General features: G+C 41.1%; 1 protein-coding gene across 1 annotated transcript; it reads right to left on the bottom strand.

The window, feature by feature from the left end:
- Positions 1 to 4,707: 4,707 nt before the first annotated feature.
- On the bottom strand, positions 4,708 to 14,012 carry DYNAP (dynactin associated protein; the record flags this gene model as incomplete). The annotated part of the gene is made up of 9 exons (XM_082497669.1): positions 4,708 to 5,050; positions 5,682 to 5,828; positions 6,484 to 6,597; positions 6,742 to 6,851; positions 8,035 to 8,188; positions 8,965 to 9,198; positions 10,526 to 10,732; positions 11,980 to 12,204; positions 13,935 to 14,012. 9 exons carry the CDS (start codon positions 14,010 to 14,012, stop codon positions 4,934 to 4,936), a joined length of 1,386 nt encoding a protein of 461 aa, XP_082353795.1. The 3' UTR covers positions 4,708 to 4,933.
- Positions 14,013 to 22,652: the final 8,640 nt, after the last annotated feature.

The raw sequence follows: 22,652 nt of genomic DNA, 5'->3' as shown, positions 1-22,652 counted from the left end.
TGAAACTCCGCGAGCAGTAACGCTTCGCCAGGCTGTAAAACACCCGCCTTTAAGGCCAAGACACGGTGACAGGTCTGGAAAAGGATAAACTTTCCCAAGCAAAAAAAAAAACCCAAAACACCACGGAGCATTTTATGGGGTGCACGAACCCTCTGGTTTATGGCAGACAGTTATAGAAGAACTATCACATCCTCAGCTGTAAAACCTGCTTAGTGTGACATTGGCCACCTCCGGGGGATGGCTTGGCATGGGGATGGGGCAGGAATGGGGATTTCCCCAAAGCAGGGGGCAACCAGATGGCAAACTGCCCCAAATTGATGGTCCATCAGGACCTGGGCTGCCCGAGAAACTCGTGAGCCCCATCTCTGTGATGGCCAAATGCTGGCTCAGCAAGTGCCCCCAGACACATTGGGGACAGTTGTCACCTCGGGAGAGGCCGCGTGGAGCATCGCAACCTCTGCCGGGGTGATCACAGGTAGCATCCACCCAAACGGGCTGCACTGGGGGAACTGGAAAGGAGCCCGGGTGTGCTGGGTTGTGTTCGCCATCTAAAGGACTTCTCAGCCTTCTCCTGGGTGACCAGCTCGGTCGCCACCGAAGAGATTTGGAGCTTGACTCTCCCCTGGGATTGCTCGGGGCTCACAGCGGGCAGTCATGTCGGGGTTCATCATTTAAGCAAGTCGCGAGACAACTTCCTCTCAACAAGTTTCACTCATACGCACAGGGCCGGTGGGCTGCCCGAATCTCTATATTCCGCTTAAAAGATGCTTTAAATGGCTTTTCAAGTTTCCCACCTCTTGTCCCTCCTTCAACATGAGCCCCGTTTCACCCACAGGAAAACATCTCACGTTCCTCTTGAAGAGGGGGGTGCAAACCCCTGCGGTAGCCGTACACTGCCAGCAAGTCACAGGAGGCCTTTTGTGAATTCATTTGGTATTTTAAGTGCCCCACCCATTTTATTATTGCTCCTGATTGTAATTACCCAAAGATGCTGAGGTCCATTCCACTGAATAGCCCGATATAGTCTATTCCACTGAATAGGCCTATATATAAAATAAGAAATATTATCTGCCATAATTTGTCTTTAAGGTGAACTTGGGAGACAGCTGTGCATCGCACATCTGCATTCGAGATCCCAAACTTGCTGCGCTCGCAGCGAGGCCGTTGTGTTTCGTGCCTGCGGCGAGCACGCCTCCAGCCCCCCCATCGCCTCCTGGCTCCTGACCATTGCTCCCAGCACGGAGAACATCTCCTGATGGGCAGGCAAGAAAGCAGCACCACAAAAGGAAGGTAGGAACCGAAACTACAAGCCCAAGCAGAATTCTCTCAATTTGCTTGTATTTCTTTCTCTTGACTTCAAGCGAATCCCATAAACACGAGTTAACAGAAAGAGGAATGCACAACTGAATGCGAGAGAGAAGCTCGACAGATCAGATCTTGTCAACCTCCGCAGTCCCCATCGCTTTCCACCTTCTCGTTCCTCAGAACTGAGCCGAGAAGCTCAGTCCTCATCTCTTTGGCCAAAGTTCGGGGCAGAGGCTGGGATGCATTTCAAGCCCATCTCTCCCCGTGCCGATTCAAGAACTTCACGACTAGAAAAACTTTTTTTTGGAACAAAAATCTGACTAATCATCCTCAGGGTAAATAGGAAAAAAAAGAGGTCTGGAAAAGATAAAGGAGATTTTAGAGGCATCTCATCTTTTTAGGAATCAGACCTCACTACATCATCTTGGGCCGGTAGCACTGGCAGGGGCTGGAGGAACCTCTAGTTAATTTACTAATCAAAGAGAAGGCAAAAGAGGAGAGTATATTTCATCACTCACTGAATATATTGCTCTTACGTGCCAGTCGTTATCTGCAAAGCTGTAATATTAACGGCCTGGAGTAACACCAAGAGTTACAGGGCTGGCGGTGGTCCAGCGCCGTAGGACATACGGCAACAACCACGTATTGTCAGACGGAGCCACCTTATCCCCTCGCATCCGCATCTCAGCGGCTCTTTGCGCCTTAACACCACCTCTTACTCTTCTATTTCAAATATTGTGCAAACAGCAGTTTCAGACCCTGAAAGCAGGACTAAAGCAGAGGGTATCCGGACCTTCATCAGGTCGTTAGGTGAGGTTCTGGGCTCAACATTAATGAAAGGTTTGGGCAGCTTAAGACAAACTGAGGATCCCTAGATGATCTTCAAGGTCCCTTCCAATCTAAAGCATTCTATGATTCTCCGATGAAGCGTACCGTGTAAATGTTCCCCCTGGTTTGCTCACGCAGCACACGCTAATCTCACCCTTCCGCGGCCTCTCAGGATCAGGGCACTCACAAAGGTCAGCCGGCAAAATCCAGATGAGGAATTCCAGGCTTTTAACACTTTTAGATATTTCATCGAATCATAGAATGGTTAGAGTTGGAAGGAACCTTAAGGACCACCCAGTTCCACCCCCCTGCCATGGACCAAACTAGGTTTTAAAGAGTAGTTTGCAGTCAAATACAACATGGAATAAAAGCAACAAGCCAAAAAACCCACACGAGATAACCCAAACCTCTCCAACAGTGGGTCCCAGGTCAAAGCCAGCCCTTGGAGCACACAACTGAGGACACAGGCTGAAACCAGGCACTGACACGTCTGGTGGGTGCCCACCAGCAACCTCTGAACACCACGCCTTGGGAGTGTAGGGTTCAGGGGGGCAGAGGACAAGAGACATCACAGCCATTGGGGTAAGAGACTGAGGCGTTCGGTCTGTTAGCACAGCAAAGGAACACAAACCACAGCAGAAGAAACTCCACCACCCTGTTCCTCAGCAAGCCACCTTCACCCACCTGCCAAGGAGAACATCTCCCCTACCTGGTGGGTGTCTCCGGACGGCCTAAGGAGCACCTCAGCTGAGGACCCAGCATTTAAACCTTCCTTTTTTCCAGCTGAATCGTTTTGAACCGGAACCTTGGGCTGATTGATTCCCTGCACCTGAGAAACCAGCATGTTTCTCTCCTAACATCTGAAAGTACTTAATACTAACGCAGGTGTCCACCCCTTGGGGTGCAGCAGGCCTTAGAGGGCTTATCCAGCCCTGGTACCGACCCCGAGGTGGGGGTCAAGGCCATGCAGTGACCAGCGAGGACATGGCACAGAAGAAACACTGCTCCTGAGAGCTCTGGTGGGACAGGGGACAAGGCAGGTCCCTCAAGCCCTTTGTGCACAACTCCTATTTTAGGCGTTGTTTCTGGACTTTAAACCCCACACTGAGCTGCAGGTTAATGACGGGACAGTGAAACTTCTCCTCCTGGACATGCAGCCAGTGTCTTTTCTTGAGGGCAATGAACAAGTCAACCCTTCAGCCCCATTGGGGTCCACGGTCTGGGCATTCCCTCTCCTGTCTGGTCTGCGAGGCCCAGCCTGAGCACGGCCACCCAAGAGCTTCGCAAAGTCCTCACAGAGACAGCCAGGCCATCAATGTGCTTCCCTGGGGTGGGTTTGGAGAAGACGGACAAACAGCAGTTTGCACAGAGTCCCGCACAGCCCATCTCTCCGCTCTGCAAATGGCCGGGACAACCCGGCAGAACGGGGAGTGTGGCAGCGCCTACACGTGGAGTACTCCGAGGTGACGGGAGATTTGCCCCGAACTGACAAAGCTGAAGAGGAAGATGACCTTCAGCTGGATTAAAGAATCACTGGGGGATTACCAAAAGCCTTGATGAGAAATGAATCATGGAATCACTAAAGGGTTTGGGTTGAAAGGGACCTTAAAAACCGTCTAGTTCCAACCCCCCTGCCCCGGGCAGGGCCACCTCCCCCCAGCCCAGGGTGCTCCCAGCCCCGTCCAACCCAGCCTTGAACCCCTCCAGAGATGGGGCAGCCACAGCTTCTCAGGGCACCCTGCGCCAGGGGCTCACCACCATCAGTGTAAAACATTTCTTCCTTATATCTAGTCGGAATCTCCCCTCTTTTTGTTTAAAGCCATTACCCCCTGTCCTATCGCACTGAAATTGAATCCCAACTGTCTGTTTCACCGAACCCTTTATTGTGTTGATAACAAATCATAAACCACTTTGATCCTGATTTGATTTAAGCCCCATGAACTTAGCAAGTGTTTCCCGAGACAAAAATAAAATAAAAATAAAAACGCCCTAACCCATGGGAAACGGAGAAAGATCTCCTTGGCTCCCCGTCACAGCCATCCAGTTGGCTGTAATTAAATAATTACCCAGGAAGGAAGGGGAGCCTGAGGGTGACAAGAAAATGGCATAGATGCCAGTCTGGGAAATCATCTTTGCTTCTTTTTGGCCCCATTTTTGCAGGGCTTCTCTCTCCCCACCTTTTGCAGGGGAAGCGCAGGTGCCTAACACAGAGTCTACGCTCTGCCTCAAATGTTTCTTTCAAAACCAGACAGCAGTTTGGTGGCAAAGTCAGGAAAAGGAGTTAGTTGTCCTGAAAATTCTAACACACTGAGGGGACCGCAGTTAGGGGAGGGTGAGTGAAGATGACCTGGAAGTACGATGAGCTCGTGCCTGCCATCGCTGTTGGATGCGGAGCTTAGGACAACGCCTGGTTTGGGGCCAGACCGAGCTGTGGGAACGCACGGGGTTTGTGTGCAGCCACCGCCAGATAAGAGCGCTGTCTACACGACGGAAAATCAACGTAAATGTCAGTGGCGCGAGAGGAAGAGATACAGTGGGATCGCGGATGTTATACAGAGCAACAGGTAATTGTAATGGTAGAAATTACTTTAATATACAATCAAATTACATTGCACTATAAATAAAACATTATAAAAATACAAAAAGAAAATAATTTTTATAATTAATAACCCCAAATTGTTCTTTTTTCTGAGCATCTCCTCTGGATAAACAGCGAGAAAGGTGCCAAATAGTACTGCTAGGAGCATGGTGATCATGAAAAATTCTTGGAGCCATTAACTGCCGCGAGAAGTTATTTGCCTCATTTTTTGGCAGCCTTTGGGAACTTCTTGAACTCAGCCTGTTCCTTGAAAAAAAGCTGAGCGAGGATATGATCTGCTGTTCCATGGAAGTAGTCATTCATGCGAAGAGTTTCCAGCTATGAAGAAAAAGGCAGTATTTTAGAAAAAATAATCATAGCTACCCGATCATTTGTACAATATCACTAATATGGAATATTAAAGTGCACCTCAAATCCAAGATGAAAACGAATTAAAATGTGTAACTAATGACAAGTCCTACAGTGGGCTATCAAGATCACTGGATACACGTGGTCTCAGATAAACACGCCCTTGCTCTGGCTGCTTGGACACGGATTTGTTCAAGGCTCAGGAATATCTCTCCTTGTTGTGGGTGCTCAGCGCGTAAAGACCCTCCCACCCCGTCCAGTCTGCCCAAGGACAAGCCCCATCTCTCAAACACCAGCAGTTCCTCACGCACAAACACGATCTGAATTCCATCTCTCTTACGCACACGGGAGCATGCCACACCCTACCATAGACCTTTCTTTGTCTTCCCCACCTCCTGTTTCCGTGTACGGAGTTTTGATAGGTGTCGCATGCCGAGCATTCACACCAGGAGGGAATCTACACTATCCGTGTACTCAACATATTCTTAGAATTTCTTTTGAAAGGTGTGCACCAAAGCGTAAGGGTTACGTGCATGAGAAAAGTGTAAGATTATGTACAGCTGAACATGTTTTTACTCCCCTTGCCCGTAAGAATTCTTACCTGGTTTCCTGTACTGTAAGCCAGAATCAAAAACAAATCCTCATCACATACACTCTTGATGTAATGTTGGGTTCCAACAGGGAAAAATATGACATCTCCAATGCCAATGTTGAAGTTGGCGGTGACTCCAGAGAGAATAACTCCAACCTAGTGCAGGTAAAGCAGCAACATTCAACAACAAGAATTTTCAGTGTGCTGCTACTGCATAAATCCGCAGCGCCGGTCCCAGCACTGCACTGAAATCAGCGAGTGTAGTATCAGAGCTTTCACTGAGGCTCCAAAAATGTAGAGGGGTCATAGGCAAATTCCCGAGTAAGAACATGGGAAGTCCTTATGTTATGGAGCCTCAACGTTCCATCTCAATTAATTATCTTTGCACTTCAAATTTGCACTGGGTGAAAAACATATAAGAAAATCCTGTACTCTAAATCTTAATATTCACCTAATTGTCTCTATTTATCTGTTCCTCAGAGGCGCTAAGTCAAAAGTATTGCTTTTTTTATTTTGTGCTCCCAGCATTCAGGAGAGTGGCGATTCCTCTGATAAGCAGGTGTGATTTTGCTGAGCAGCTTAACAAGATGGGCAAATTCTGCCCTTTGTAGAACTCCACTTTGACTAGACGAGCTTCCGCAAACGTAACCGACATCAAAACTTTGTATGGAGAAGGAAAATGTAGACACAAAGTTTTGTAATACTACTAATTATAGTGGCATTAATCAGGGCTGGGAATCAGCTATTAGGACTGTAATTGTTTTACAGCCCAAACTCTACTGACTTATCCATCACCCATTTAACAAATTACCTGTCCGCAGCCGCTGATGACATAACCCATCTCATTAGCGTTGAAGTGGAAATGAGGCTGCCCCAATCCATTGCTGAATATCCTGAGAGTTGCTAAGGTAAGGGTATTTTCATGCTGAAAAGCAGAACAAAAATGTTCAGAAAACCATCCGAGTTCACGGTATCCCTGTTACACATGACAATGCAGCGATGAACCCCCACAAACTGCATCCTGTGCCTTATGTTTAAGCAGCTACCGTATCCAAATGAAAGCATGTACCTTGTTCAGCGACTCACTAAAGATTTTTTCTGTTTCATTTAGCCCGGTGCCATTTATGCGGTAGCGAGCCCACTGGAAGACTCCTCCTGGAAAAGGATATTCTGCTGACCCTAAAACAAAGACAGCTAAATGAGTGTTTCCAGCCAGGTTTGGTTAACATTGCTTGTTAGTGCGTTGGCCAGCTTCGCGTCATTACTACATACTAAACCTGAGGCCTCAAATCTTAGAAGCCCCTGGAACCAAAAAGAAAGCCCTTTTAGCTTACCTATCCTTCATGCACTAGACTCCGTGCAATCTCCTTTACTGTATTTTTCTGTACTCAGGTAACCATAATGAAAAACTCCGCCTAGACTTTTTCCATCCTAAATTCCTGTCAATAACAATACACTTAAAGAACACGCTAACTTTCAATATATTAATTCATGTCAATCTAAATACAGTAAAGTACTGCCAATGCAGAAGAACATTTTGGTCCAAGTGCAAAGACTTTTGTCCCACATCTATTTCTCACGACCTCCATCAGCTCTGTGTGGAGGTCTGGACCTCTATATGCTTCTTGTAGCTTCTTGAATAGACTATAGCACTTGGAATTAAGTTTTGCCATCTGTGTTTTTTAGATGCTCACTGATAATCACTAGATCCAGGCTGTACAGAGGGTTGTGTAATACAGATGTTGATAAACCAAACAGTGAATGTGGTTCAACGCTGTTTATGAAGTTGTAGTTGTAAAACAAAAGGGAGGTCATAATTAGGTATATGTTAAGGTGTTTATTTATCGAGGTTTCATGTGCAAACACAAGATATTCTAAGCAGCTCAGCACCAGTCACCCTCCAGCTAACCTGCTGCAGGGCTATTAGATTTTATTCTCTGAATGAAAAGTTTAGGTTTAGGTTATTGCTTAACTTAACTGTAGCAGGGAACACAGCAGTCCTGCTTACATACATCAGTAGAGAACCTCGAGCTGGGAAGCATTTAGTTTGTGCCCTGCTGCTTACTGGCATTCTGCTCTCATATCTACTGTTGCAGATAGAAACATTAAAATCAAAAGGGGAAACTACTTTAAGATAAGAATCATCTTCAAGACGATCTCGAGTCATCTTTAAGATAAGATACATCTTAAAAGGGCAGTAATTAGATGTATTATCAATATATTTTTCATTTTATCTCCTTACATTCTTAGGATTTCTCTATACACTTTTGAACTCCTGTTGCAGTGAATCGGTTACAGATCCCCTCCTCTCCCCCTCTAGAAACACAGAGAGCTCTTACACACGAAGCTGTTAGCTGTGTACCTTTGAGGTTGTAGAAGTACTGCCATACAAGGCTGTCCGGAGACTGCACGTAGGTGGCATTTTGCACAAGCTCATCTAAATTTGGTGGGAGGTTAACTGCTTGATCTTCTGCTTGTTTCTTGAATGTTCTGATGAAGTTAACTCCACCTTGTGGCTGCGGGACACACAACGCATATCAAGTTGACTGATACAGACAGCAAACTGCAAAATTAAAATTTTGCTTCATTGAATATCCCACCTTAGTACCTGGTGGTAGACAAATTCTGCCTTGTGGACGTACCTCATCCCTTTAATTGCCTCGCCCTGTCAATACTCAATTTTGCTCCTCTGCTCTGCCTTTCCTTTTCAATTACCACAGAGATTTGGAGCAGAAGGGGAACTTGATCCCTCTCCCATAAAACTGTTTCAAGGTGGGAAGATCTATCACCAGTCTGTGGTTTGAACATGCAAATTCCTCAGACTCAGCAGAAACTCTGCACCTGTATTCTTGCTCATGGGACATTGCCAACTAGTCAGTTCAAATAAAATCCATTCTAACAAGGAGATGGACTTATTGTTTCCTATGAGATCTTCTCATACCAGAGAATTAATCAAGGGGTTATTGGGAAATTAGCTTTGGACTTCAGTATGTTATTTTCCCTTCCACCCTTGGAAATACGGAGGATGCTCCATGAACTGGGGACAAATGTGAAGAAAGAGTGGAAGAGAAAGTTTCTTGGAGAGAGCATCATCATTTATTTCTCCTTGTGTATAAAGGAACACACAGGGTGGCACACTGTTACGCAAAGGATATGTACATCCTTCCACACTGACGGGACTAAAGAGAATAGCTGAGGTAGGGAGGATCCTCTCCAAGAAATACAGAGAGCCTGGACTGCCCCGACAATGTGTAGAAGACCAGACAGAGGCTGGCTGTCCTATCATACCGACCTTTAATGCTCTAGCTGCTATATCCTCTGGGGTAGAGAAAAACGCATCATCTACATCCAAGGTCTGAAGTTCTTCATGCGTTGTGAAAAACAGCAAGAACACACAGTCTTCTGATCCTACATTCTTTATCCAATGCACAGTGTTTCTAGGGAAGAAGATCACTTGACCAGCCGTGACATTGTATGTGGTAACCACACTGTCATCTGCACCAATTACTCCAATCCAGGCAGTACCCTGTAACATAATCAGAACTTAATTATCGTAATGAAAGTTTTCTCATTTACTCCATATGCGGCAAATCAGTAATTCAAATATCCTGAAGGCTGCTAGAAGAAACCAGATCCTGATGCACTCTCTAACAAGCCTTTGTGAACTTAAATCCAGAATAGCATTTTATGTGACAAAATTTCAGAAGGTTTAAAAACTGAACACATGACAAATACACATGGCTCATACTTAAACCATTTCTTGTTAAAGAGGCTGTGAACAGCACTAAAGGAGTCATCTTTGGCAAAAAACTGCTGGAGAGGACTAGGTGTTTGCGGAATGCCTTACTCCAAGGATGATCCCTCATCCAACCAGAGCTGTTCAGTTCTATGCTGGTCAAAATACGAATAATTATTCTTAGAAATAAATTAACGATTGAGATATATCTGAGTACCTATGCTCCCAAGGAAAGATCATTTTGTTTTCAAATTAATATGCTATCTTGAATTTGGCACGGTGAGTTTCTACTTGTCTCTCTTATTTTCTTTATTTTTACAGATTTCAGATTTGAAGCTCAAGTGAGATAGGGCAAACTTTTCCAAAGAAGATTTATTTGAGGGGGGGGAATTTGGTCTAGGAAAGAGAAGACTTAATGATAACAAAGCAGTCTTCCATGTATAAAAAGTTGTGAAAAAGAAAGATGATCTGAGGGTCTCCACAGCCAATGGAGATAAAGAAGGAGAAATTAGGATTTTTTTTTTTTCAATAAACAAAAACATGGTTTGTGTACTGGCACAAACTTCCTAATGGTTTGTGTGATGAAATATGGGAGACCGCTATTTTTTGGTTTTGTAATAGCTCCTTTGTTGAAGACTTTTAAAAACTGAACAAAAGTGTCAGATATGCTTTAGGTATTCTTATCCTGCATCAATACAGGGGATGGAGCCAGAGGCTTTCTTAAGCACCTTAGCAGTCCTTCATCTCTGTGACAGCTCTATAATATAATTATTTTAATCATTGTAAGCACTTGCATAAATACATAAAATTCTATAACTTTCAGGTATCCAAAGCCTCCTCTGACCTCAGTTTTTATACTTCATTGGAAGCTACAGGTGTTTGGTCCTCTTGCAAGTAATGACATTAAGCATCTTATTTCAAGCATCTCCATTTGAAAATGTTATTTCAAGCAAAAAAAATAATGTCATACGTCAATCAATGGTAATTCTGCTTTTATTACCTGTTAACATTTGTATTTAATGTATATGTAAATTTTTTTTACATATGTACATCTTCTACGTACATGATGCTTTAAACTGCAAAACCAACTGGGAAAGCTGAAATAATCCGATAATACCTGTAGCAGGTAACCGTGTTCATTGGCATTAAAATGCCAGTGGGGAGCCCGAAGCCCTTTGCTCTTAATCCGTAAGGTTCCAAAAGTCATTTTGGAGCGATGGTTATTGATGCTTTTTCCAAATTCCATTTCTTCATCACTTTGGTATTCATTTACATCGTTCCTGAATCTTGCCCACTGAATTTCACCACCTGGGTACTTATGTACCTGTAAAGTTAGTAAGAAGAGAGTGAAGAGTTGTATTAATTGCGGACAGTGGTGAACAAACACTTCAAAAATATTTTAGCAAATTCTTGGGCTGGGTAATAGTGAAGGGAACCATTCCTTTTCTCAGTGAGGATTCTCTCTGTATGTATTTTAGTCGCTTTTCACAATCATTTATATACTTTCTCATGTTGTAATAATATTTTTTCTACAAAAGAGAGACTAATAGTGATATCAAGAACAAAATTATCTGCTCCTCCTCTTTTTACATCATTCTGGGCTTCGATTTAGGAAATCAGTTACACATATATTTGAACTTTTAGATTCAAAACATTTAGAACATTTCCTGAGTAAGACATTTTCCTGAATTTCTACAGTTGCAAACTATTTGCACCTGAAACTACTCATTTGCCAATATTTGTACTGCCTCTAGAACAGGTTTTGTACTTGAAAGAATCATCTTGCACTGAGGAAGGTAATATAAAAAGGGTTGCTCTCCTCTTAAACACTTTTATCTGCATTCTTAAAAAGATTTTTTGTTTGAAAATTAATTACATAGTTAAAGCTAACATGAAAGAGTATCAGAATGGCTGTTGTCAGTTTAAAGTGCCCTACTAGCTAATATATCCTTTTCCCTCTTTTGCTGAAAAGCAAATATTAATCAGGAATTATTTTTTATATAAAGATCTATTTAGAAGATGAATTATGTCTTTAGAACTTGCTTAAAGGATATGTTTCTATAAGTATCAAAATATACCCATAAAAACCCTAGGTAATTCCTAGGCCTTCATTAAACTGTCAGTCAATTCATTTTAGCTCACTGAAACAAGCTCATGGAGTTCATTTTTTCTTACAGTATAAGAATTTGTTTGAATCCAGTCCTGAAAACAAAAAGGTTACTGTGCTATTCAGCTCGCATTAAGATTTGATCTTTGTAGTTTTGTTTCTCAGAATTTCATACTCTGTAATTTCAGAATCACACATGAAATGGTTGCCTTGTCTTGCAAGCCCAATTTGTTGGAGCAATTATTCAGCTCTCCAAGAGGCACTCCAGAGATCCATTCCACCTCCAACATCTGTTATGAATTGGAGTGAAACGCTGTCAGGAAGTTTGTGCCTCTCCCTGTGGATTATAAAAGAAGCCTGGATAACAGGTTTAGATCACCTAGTGCTTAAAAAAGAGTTAGGTGAAATTCATTAAACCTCTATATATGATGCTAGAATATTATTGCACAAGATGAGCCGTTTACCTTTGATTTCCCCAGGTGATTCAGGAACTGGAATTTGATATCCACACTTTTTTCATCTGGTTTGGGGGAAGATGCACCATCATCTTTAACATCCGTCTCTTTCATAAAGGGAGTGTGCTTCACATAGACCAAGGACAGGGCCAGCACTCCTATTGCGGTGGTGATAACACAGGCCAACAGACAAACTAGAAAGACTTTCATTAGGGACCAGCTGCCCTTTCTTTCCTGGACCTAATAAAAAGTCCCCCCAAACAAAAAAGAAAGCTTTGTCAGATCTAACACACAGGAGAAAGTTTGTGATAGTTCTTTTGTTATCAAAACAGCATGCCTTTCAGAAACTCAGGTATAGCCAAATTACTGGGCCCAGTACCAGGAAACATTACAGAGTATGTTATCCGATTGTTGCTGTACTTTCATTGTTTCATCAAGTAAAAGCATGTCTTCAGCATCCTGGGGTCTTACATCCGCTTAAAGATTTCTTTCACTGCTGTTTCTAATCTATGTCACAAAACATGAACACCCGTAACATCAACTTATGGCAAACCTCCACCTCTGGGGCAAAAATGCTGCCTCTGCACATCTCACATGGCCCAGCTCCTTGGCAGTGGAGAAGACAGGCCGGAATGGGGAAATTTCATCTGTATTACCTGCTCTGGGCATCATTTCTTTACTGCAAATTTCCTTTGTGGCCATTCAGGCCTCTGGAGGAGGGTGAAGGAAAGAAACAGCTGGGCATGCAGAAGCACACAAGTTCTTTACAGAAGGCCAAGGCACTCCTGGCACCATGAAGCATCCATCACCTTGGTGAGGATTTTCAGCATTTCCTGTCCCTCAACCTTTTTTACTGCTGAAGCTGCAGCTTCAGATGAAGAGACTGCATTCCCTGGCCCAAATTTTAAAACTCTTTACTGATTCTGGGTGCACAGCTTGATCTACCTTTAAAAGCCTGATTTTTTAGATGGTGAGTGCCTGAAAATGAGTTATGAATGTTGATTTCTTAAGCTGGACAATTCAAAATGAAAAAAATTGAAGGTTACTTGCTGATTTTAACAAGACGACCTTTTTCATGAATCTGTTTGACAAAAGCTCTTTACAAATACATTTCCCTTGCCAGCAGAAAGTGCTCCAAAAATCACCCTATTCTATTTGTTAATAATCTTTTCTTCAGTTTAAATGACTCCCTTTTTAAAGCTTGTGTTCAATTAAATATCACAACAGTAGTACTCAGACCACAGAGTCTCATCAGAGAACAAGGCTTTATAGTTAATGCATTCAAAATCCCCATTTTCCAGATTTGAAGGATCTTTAATTTATAGCATTTTCACAGCAGTGGCACCAATTCAATAATCGTTTCTGAAGTTGAAAGAATGCTGTACATATTACATAATAATAACTAATACAGAACATTCAACCTCAACACAACTGTGTGGAGTGAGTTACATTGTAAGGATGAGCGATATGTCAACTCTTATTGCATGAAGATAATGCAAATCCCAAGAAGCAAAAACTTTAATGGGAAAATTACAGAGAATTACTTTTCTCAAGGGCAAATCAAAAAAAAAAAAAAAAAAGAAAAGATGAAACAGTACTCTAATGTGTAACTCAGTAGAGATACTAAACATTACCACAAGATGAGCTTTTAAGTAGCTCTTTCTGTTAAAATCAACAGGGAATCCTCCAAAGATAATTACTTTGTCCAGTAGCTACAGGATAAAGAATTTAGCTATTAACTTAAGTGGGGCCAGGGAATTACACCTCACAGTTCAGATCCTAGCTAGTGCACACCGGGCTATGCATTTTAGGACCTTGGCAACTGTAGCCCTTTAGAGCCTTTATTTTCTTCAGGACCTTCTTGATAGTATAGGATTAGGACATGTTACAAAATAAAGGTTTAATCTTCAGACTGACCCTGTTAATAATGTTTTGATAGGACTGTAAAAGAAAATGACTGGTACCTCTTTCTTTGGCCACTCTTTTCCTTTTGTAGAACTCTGTATGTTCTCTCCATGCATTTCAAATGCGTGGTTATCCATTTAGTAAAGCTGAAATAGATTAGTTCACAGAAGACATTGAAACAAAAGAAAGTTAATTCCAGTATGTGCTCAGTTATGTTACAGAATCCAGGGAAGTGACTCATCTTCTTCTGCACAGTACCACTAATGGTATTTAGTGCAGTACCGCTGTGCAGAAATGTGGTGCAATACAAAAAACTCTTCTTCACTAAACAGAAAGGTCTGATAATTTCCACATTCAGACTTAGCATTATTCATCTATCACATGAACCCTAAGACACAACATGATAATGAGACAGACCCTGAACAACCAAATACTGGGGGGAAGAAAAGCAGAGGTCATCTAATTCCTTTACCTTTGCTAAGGACATAATATATTTAAATTACGGTTTTGGCTGGTTGTGTAATCTACTTTTACAACCACAAAAACGGTTGAGGTTCCAGAACTTCTCTGGCAACCTATATGCCTGCTTACATATTATTCTTGTAAAGAGGTTTTCACAAGCCTAAATCCCTCTTGCTGTAACAGAACTGTTACATTTTACCCTCCTGCCATGGACCTAACCAGAGAGGAAATGCTAGGTGAGACCAACAGTACATCCAGCCCAGTATTTTTTCTCCAACAGGACTTTGGGAAATGATAAGGGAGAGCATATCCTGGCTACTACTTCCAGGTTACACCTTTCACACTTTACAAGCACACATAACTCTTGGATGAGAGAAGCTAGAGGGAACAGCCTCTTCCCTTCAGATTTCTCTCTATGAAAAACTCCGTAACTTTGCCTAAGTCTTTTCTGAAGCTGCTGATAATCCCCGACCTCTTAAGTTTACTGCTTGCAGATTACAACAAAGAGCACTCCTCAGTCCTAAACAGATGTCCTACCAGCTCCTTTAAGGCCTCCTACGTTTCTGTACTGTGGGATGTGAACAACATCAAACACACGTTCCACTCTCCAAGCTGAAGGTCCAAGCAATTTTTAGTCTCTCCCTATTAGGCAGCTCTTCTATCTCCAGGATCATTTCAGTCACTCCCCTCTGGATCTTGTTAAATGTTGCTACCCAGTCATAAAAACAAAACTAGGCTCGTGTAGTACACAGTGTTTGTAATGACGTCTCTCTTTTTTTTTTTTTCCCCCCCTTCCTCATTTCCGTCATGTGTTCCATGTTTTATTATGTACTTCTGAACGTCTAGGAAACCGAGGTTAAGCTCATTGCCCTATAATCCTTTACCATCATTTAGCTGACTTTTTGTTAAAAGTTACTTTCCTTGTCCCATTTCTAGACTGTTATAGGACTGCACTGAGGTCTAAACGTTACTGATAACTTGAAGATAGCTTCAGCCATTTCTCCAAGAGCTCAGTGTTAATGCTGGTAGCCACAGTCCACTGAACACAGGTAGTTTGCGTGAGACCTATCAATCACGTTTTTTGTGTCATAATCTGAGCTTTAGCTGCCACCCGTTGCTGTTGACGTTTTATGTAAACGTTATACTTTCACCGACATCATTTATTATTCTCTGCAGGGACGTCATGGACCAAAATGTTCCTTGGTCCTCCCTTTTATCACTAAGAGACTTAGTGTTTGCTATCATCAGCAATAAGGAACTTTTGGGCTATTTTATCTGACAGCTCTTCCTCCTTGTCTCTCATTTTTGTGTTTTGGAGTTTCCAAAAAGCACAAAGGTCCAAGATGACTCATCATTAGGGACAATTCTAGCTATTTCTGTTATGCTTCCTTCTTGAAGACCATTGAGGACTACAAGACATTAGATTTATTTTCACTGTTCCATATCAGGATATCCTGCAACTGTATCTTAAATATGTGTATTTTTATGAATTGCCAAACTCCTGAGCACATTTTTCCGAGACTTTTTTCTTAGGATTTTTCAAACAGATCTTTGAATTTCTTGTATAGTTGCTTTTTTTTCTATTCTTCCTCTTTTCCACTCTAATAATCTTGAAAACCTTGTAAGAAAATTATTGTATTAACCTTCATCTGATACCATCCTAGTCTAAAAATACCCTGGATAGTCTGTATTCAATTTATTTTTCCCAACAAATATTTGGTTAACTAGTATCTCCTCAAGGCAAATTGTTCTGTCAGTTGTTTACAAAAATGTCCTTTCCATCTTATCCTTCTTGGTTTGGTGTCTTAATGGTAGGTCCTCAACATAACAGCACTCAGGCTTTTTTTCCTCTTATTATCATAGAGCTACTTTTAACAGATTATGTCCCATATAATCTAGACTTCAATACAAAGGTAAATATTCATAGAGAAACCTATCTTCCCTTCCCTTTTCTTCAGGAGCCACCTCCACTTTTTTTTTCTGTATTAATTCATTAACAAATGAAATATCCCACCGAGTAAACATTTATGTTGCCTAAATCACAACTTCATATAGAACTTGTACATTCTTCCATGTAGTTTACATACAGCCTGCACTAGTATAGACGTCTTAAATGTTAAGCAGACACACTCACTATCCTGTTTCCATACTGCTTCAATCCTTTTTATAAAAATCCTATATCCGTGGTTACTATGCCTCTTGTCACCTTTCCACTGATAACAGATTCTTTTGTCATCAGTCCCCATTAATTCTAGTTTAAAGCCTTCCTTCCTAATTTGGTAAGCCTACACTTAAAGAAGCACTTATTTTTCCTTATGAGATAGAGCCCATCTCCCCTCAGCAGTCTTTTGTTTTCTGCTCTTGAAGAGGTGTGAAAGCTCAGCCATTCAAATTGACAAGCTCAATCAGGTCAACTGAAATTAATGAAAAGTTTTTCTCATTTCCCTTTGAACAGCAATTCTCTCTGCACAGTGAGAGCCTTTCCAAATATTTTGAGTAAGGACACAAAAATTAACAAACATGGTAGATCACAGAAACCATGATCAACATAAAAGAAAATATACATCATTATTTTCAAGGGTTTCACAATTCCAGATACTTATACATATGTAAGAATCCATACGCATCTCTTGGAAAACAAATACAAATATTCTGGGGGTGTCAGAGTTACATAGGAAAAGAATTAATAGGCTGTTAATGAGCGAGTACAGGGTTTGCAGTTTTTCAGATCCTCTTTTTCAGACTAAACCAGGTATAAACTCTAGCCAAATTAACCCTCTGCTGGCAGCACCGTTAGCCTTCATGATATCTAGAGCATGAAATTAAGTTTTTCTATATCAGCACCTTTTTGTATCAGTGTGAATACAATGATGCAGAGAGATTTGCTAATGCAAATGGACTGTTACAGAAGAAAAGATAACTGCAGCATACAGTCATTCCATTTAAAAAACAGTGTGACAATGGACTCTCTCATTAAGCCTTTAAAAGGCAAAAAAACCCGAGACAGAAATCCCATCTATTTTCCTCCCACCATGCCAAGTCACAGTCTTACCACAGATAGGATCTTCACAAGACTTAAGAGCACAGTACTTGTCCTCATCAAAGCCTTTACTTCCCTCAGCTCCGTTTTACTGATATATATACACTGTAATTCAGGAAGTACCCTACTCATAAAAGATTTCCTGTATATGCAAATGCATAGGATCACAAATACTTGTGTACATCCTTAGCAAACAGTTCTTGTAACTTGCTGAGAAATAGTGACTTTCCTTCTATCTAGTCCTCCTATTTTATTTTAGTATTTCCTCCAAATCCTGGTCCCTGTCTTTCTGCCTGCCTTTTTGTTTTTCCCCACTGTCACTATAGAAGACTGTAGTTCAATAAAACTCCTTTTCTCTGATCTGGCCTCAAGGACAATAACATCACTGACATCTCAGATAAGGCAACTAACTTTTGTTTAGTACTTGATTTACATACTCCGTTATTTTTCCTGAGTGGCAACCTCTTTATTCTAACTTCTAGGCAAAGTGAATTCCAGCTATCATTGCAGGAACTGACCAGCATATGCAACCAAAAAGTTACTTTTTTCTATTGATATATAAGGGATCAAATCCCTCTATTAAAATATTATTTAATGGCCATAAAAATTTTGATAGCATTTAAAAAAAAAATATATATTTTTAAGTGAAACTATTCATCTGCACCTACTGGCTGCTGGTGCTTTATTGTTTCAGGTTTTTTTTTGTTTTTAAAATTCTATTCTTATTTTAATTTCTATTGTTTACTACTAGAAAGTGTCACTCATTTGTTGTTTAGTTTCATGTGCTTAAGGTACTTTTATCTTGTGTGGTACAGTATCTCAACACAGCAGACCTTATCCGTGATCAAAGCCTTTCAGACCTGGCCAATATAAAAGTCTATAAAATATGAATATTCAGTAACGTCGTCAATACTTGTAGTTGTTACCTAGGTCTGTGTGACATAAAGAACAAAACAAAAGTTGTGCTGAATTTCTCCAAAGTACATTAAGCTGATAAAGGCAAAATATCTGGAGGCTAACAAAAGCAACTCCAAAGAATGAGGAATCTCACAAATATGGAGAGGTATGAGGATTCCTTAAGAGGGAAATAATGAAAAAGACTTTCTAAATAGCAAATAAGCTCTGCCCTAACATCAAGAGAAGTTCTAAGGGAGCAGGGGGTGCTTTACATTTGTCCTAAGCACCCCTGCAAGCAGGATACAAGGGGAGTGTGGTATAACCTCTAAGCACTCTCCACGCATCAAGTCTTGCTTTGAGTCCACCTTGCTCGCACCACCAGCAACCCAAGGAGTATCTGTACATCTGGATGAATAAATCTACCTTTCTAATGCGAGCTGTATGGGCACAAGCCCCTTCAGAAACAGGAGATCTATGACAGCTTAGGCAGTGCCACACTAGTTGTGCTCGGTCTGAAGTGTACTAGCTTAAACGATGCAGCACACACACACGCTATGCTTCACTACCTACACACAGCATCCAGAGGAGTGCAAAACCAGAGCAAATCTATCATAATCTGCACTGAGACATGTGTGATATCAGAAAAAAACCCTCATCTTTCCTTGCACATCTGAATTCCTTTCATAAAATGACCTCTGGCAAAGGGATCCCCACAGTATCAGTTGGTTTGTAACCTCATATCTCAGCAACGCAATGCTTTATAAAAGCTTCTACAAGAATGTTTTCTGGAACAGTAATTTCCTTTTCTGTACTTAGATTTCAGATCTAACTCTCGGCATATGAGGTTTAGCTTGGATATCAGGAAAAATGTCTTCACCAAAAGGGTTGTCAAGCACTGGAACAGGCTGACCAGGGAAGTGGTGGAGTCGCCATCCCAGGAGGTATTTAGAAGACAGGGGACATGGTGCTGAGGGACGTGGTTTAGTAGTGGTTATGGCAGTGTTAGGTTAATGGTTGGACTCGATGATCCCTTCCAACCTAGACGATGCTATGATTCCAAGCCCAATAAAATCTGTCTGAAATACATTATTACGTATTGCTTATGACCTATGGTCTTGTGATGCCACGACAGTCAGAAGATGAAGTCATTTATTATCTACTTACTAATTCTAAATAGGAAGGTGGGAAGAATACGTAGCTAATCTTCCTTCTACTTTTTCTTCTGGTTTCTATTTCATTTCTCAGAATCAGTACATGCTCAGTACCTGCTTTCTCATGTGTACCTATAAATATCCAGATTAAAAAGAAACAGCTCACTAGAAAGGCATGTTGCCATACGTATTGTTTACCAACAGCATGAAATTCTAGGCTACATTATACAAGCCTCAGAAGAGGTACAAAAGGCTTCTTCCAAAGTGTTCTGTCAATATATTTCAACTCACAATTCAAATTACTACTTACAGTTTTTCTCTTTGTCTCTTAATTTGCTGTTGCCAAATGGGGTAAGTCCTACTCCTCTTTCCCCTGAACAAGTTCTGGTGCTTATCGGTGGTTTTCATGAGCTAATTCTATTCAATTATGCTGAAAAAAAAAATTCTATTACTTCTCTGCCTATTTAGGCCCACTGAAGAATTTTATATGCTGTAAAGCTAAGAACCAAGCAAAGGAAAATGGAAGGGAGATTAGGACTTCCCAGTAACAGTGACAACCAGGTGCCAGATCAGTTCAGCTGTTACACATTCTGTGCTCCCAACCAGGGTGCCTCTAAAGCAGCACCTTCCCTCCCGAAAAAGCCAGGCTTAGCTAGGCTGTGAAAGGGGAACAAGTCAAAAAGACTTCAGACACTTTTTGGTACAATATAGTTGGTAACTTTGTGGCCAGGAAATAAGGAGCACACAATTACATCAACTCAAATCCTGTTACAATGAACAGAACTAAAATTATTATGTAATTACATTATTGCTAAACCTTACTGCTTACCTTATGCATGGTATTGAGCTCCCCCTGTTTCTAACAGGCCATGTGATGAAGTGATGACTAGAATTGACCAAATAGTTTAGGTTTTTTGTAAGTTTTCATAAACACACAGAGATTCTTCCATGAAAATGTTCACATTATTTTAGTTAAATGTTCTTTAAAAAGTGGTATCTTTTATCACATATTGTTAGATCCTACTGGAAGCACTAATACTCAATTAAGCTTTTAAGTAATTAATGAAAAGAACAAATATGTACAGAAATACTGAATACAACATTTACGAACATGCACTGGTACAGCTTTCAAAAAAAATTTTGACCAGTGGTCAGGTTGACAAATTACTTAATTTACACAACATTAAAATACTCTTAGATATCAGCTTCACAGATTTTTTTTTTCTTGTTTGTCTTCTTCATGATCATCGGTCTGGTCTCGTTGGTTACCGTTATCTTCAACAAGCCTTTTAAGACATGACAAATGGTGTAAAGCCCTAGATTAGGAAAAATGAAGACCTTAACAACAGCGTATATATTACTATTTACACAACAGCTTACAGCATTCAAACAGCGTAACAGTTTGAATGGTATTATATACAGTTTACATCTCTGTCTAATTGTTCTACCTGTTCTGTTTTACAGATTATATTTTCAAATACAGGTGCTCACGCAAACACACAGTTTCTACTAGATTATTGTGGAATGGGTATTTAGCCAGGAAGTTAAACACCGCAAGACATTATGCCATAAAATAGCATAGCAGTACTGACAGTTACTGTATTTTTTTAAATTAAAAAATCTTTTAATTTTACATTATGGTATAAAACTATACAGCAACACTGACTTTTGCTGAAACAAATGTTCTACATAATAAAACCCTGTTTCCCATTCTGCCTTTTCCTCAAACTTATTTCTTTAGTCACTTATAATTGTTCAGTAGAAGTCTGCTGATTTCATTAATGACATCTGTTTTCTAGCAATTAATTTCTCCACTGTAGTGAAGAAAAAAAAAAAAAAAAAAAGAGTACTACCTGGAGTAGCTTGTAAAGTCCATCTATGTGTAGCAGTATTTAATTTACAGATAAAGATGAAATGCAAACGTTTATTTATAGAGTACATCTCTGTAACCATTCACTAGCTATTTCTCTGCTCCATGAAATGTCATGGTTTTAATTATTCACTACTGGCTTATCCTTAACAAAGTTTTCAGATCACATGACAACTCTTTCAGCTAATTAATTGTTCCTTTTCTGCATTTTCTGAAAAGAGTGAAGAGTCAGAAAAATCAATGGTCACTTACTTCTTAATAGAATTAGTAAGAGGGATTATCTCACTGTCACACAGGTTTAATTCAGCCTCTGCTTTTTCAGAAAGCTTAAAAAAAAAAACAAACCAAAAATAAATTGTTAGGGAAAAAAAGTAGTGAATATGACAGAAAACATGGATTTTTTATATCATATTGCACTGGAAAGTATTACCAACAACTCTGTAGCATCATAAAGTAATTCAGGTTGGGAGGAACCTCAGGAGGAGGGCTCCACCTCAAAGCAAAGGCAGCTATGAGGTTACAGCAGGTTGCTCAGGGCTTTATCCAGTCAAATCTTGAAAACCTCCAAGGATGAAGACAGCACAACCTGCCTTGAACAACTTGCTCCAGTGTTTGGCTGTCTTCAGGGTTAAAAAGTTTCTCTCAATGTCCAGTATGAAGCTCCTGTTTCAATTTATGCCCGTTTTTCATCCTTCCACCATGCACCACTATGAAGACCATGGCTCCATCTTCTTGATACCCACCTCAGAGGTGCAGGAAGACTTCTACTAGGTCCCCCAAAAGTTCCTCTTGTCCAGCCTCAACAAGCCCAGTTCTCTCAGCTCCCCCCCACAAACAAGTGCTGTAGCCCCCAACCACCTAGGCACCCCTCCACCAGCTTTTTGATGTCTCTCCTGAAGTGAGTGGCCTAAAAACCTGGACGTGGTATTATACATGTGGTCTAATACGTGCTGGGGGATACAGAGGGACAATCACTTCTCTTGATCCATTGACTGCATTCCTGTCCATATAGCCCAGTACCCCGCTGTTCCTCTTCTGCTGCCAGGGCACACAGATGGCTCCTGTTCAGCTTGTACCTACCAAGAGCTCAGAGCAGCTCCCTTGCCAGGTAGTCCCTGGCCTATATTGCTGCAAATATTTCTTCCTTCCCAGGCGCAAGCCCTTGCGTTTGCCCCTGCTGAATTTCACAAAGTTCCTGTCAGCCCATTCCCCCAGCCTGCCCGATTCAGATATATATGGAGCATTTCAGTCACTACCAAGAAAACATAGGGTTTAAGACCTGTACGCAAGCAACATTATGAAAAAGGTAAAAAGAGATAATAAAGTCAATGAAATCATTTTGAAACAAAAGCGCCAC

Source organism: Vanellus vanellus (genome assembly GCF_965231255.1).
Source record: "Vanellus vanellus genome assembly, chromosome: Z".
In the NCBI taxonomy this organism is placed as follows: Eukaryota; Metazoa; Chordata; class Aves; order Charadriiformes; family Charadriidae; genus Vanellus; species Vanellus vanellus.
The sequence above is the reverse complement of the archived record's forward strand: the minus strand, read 5'-3'. Positions and strand labels throughout refer to the sequence as shown.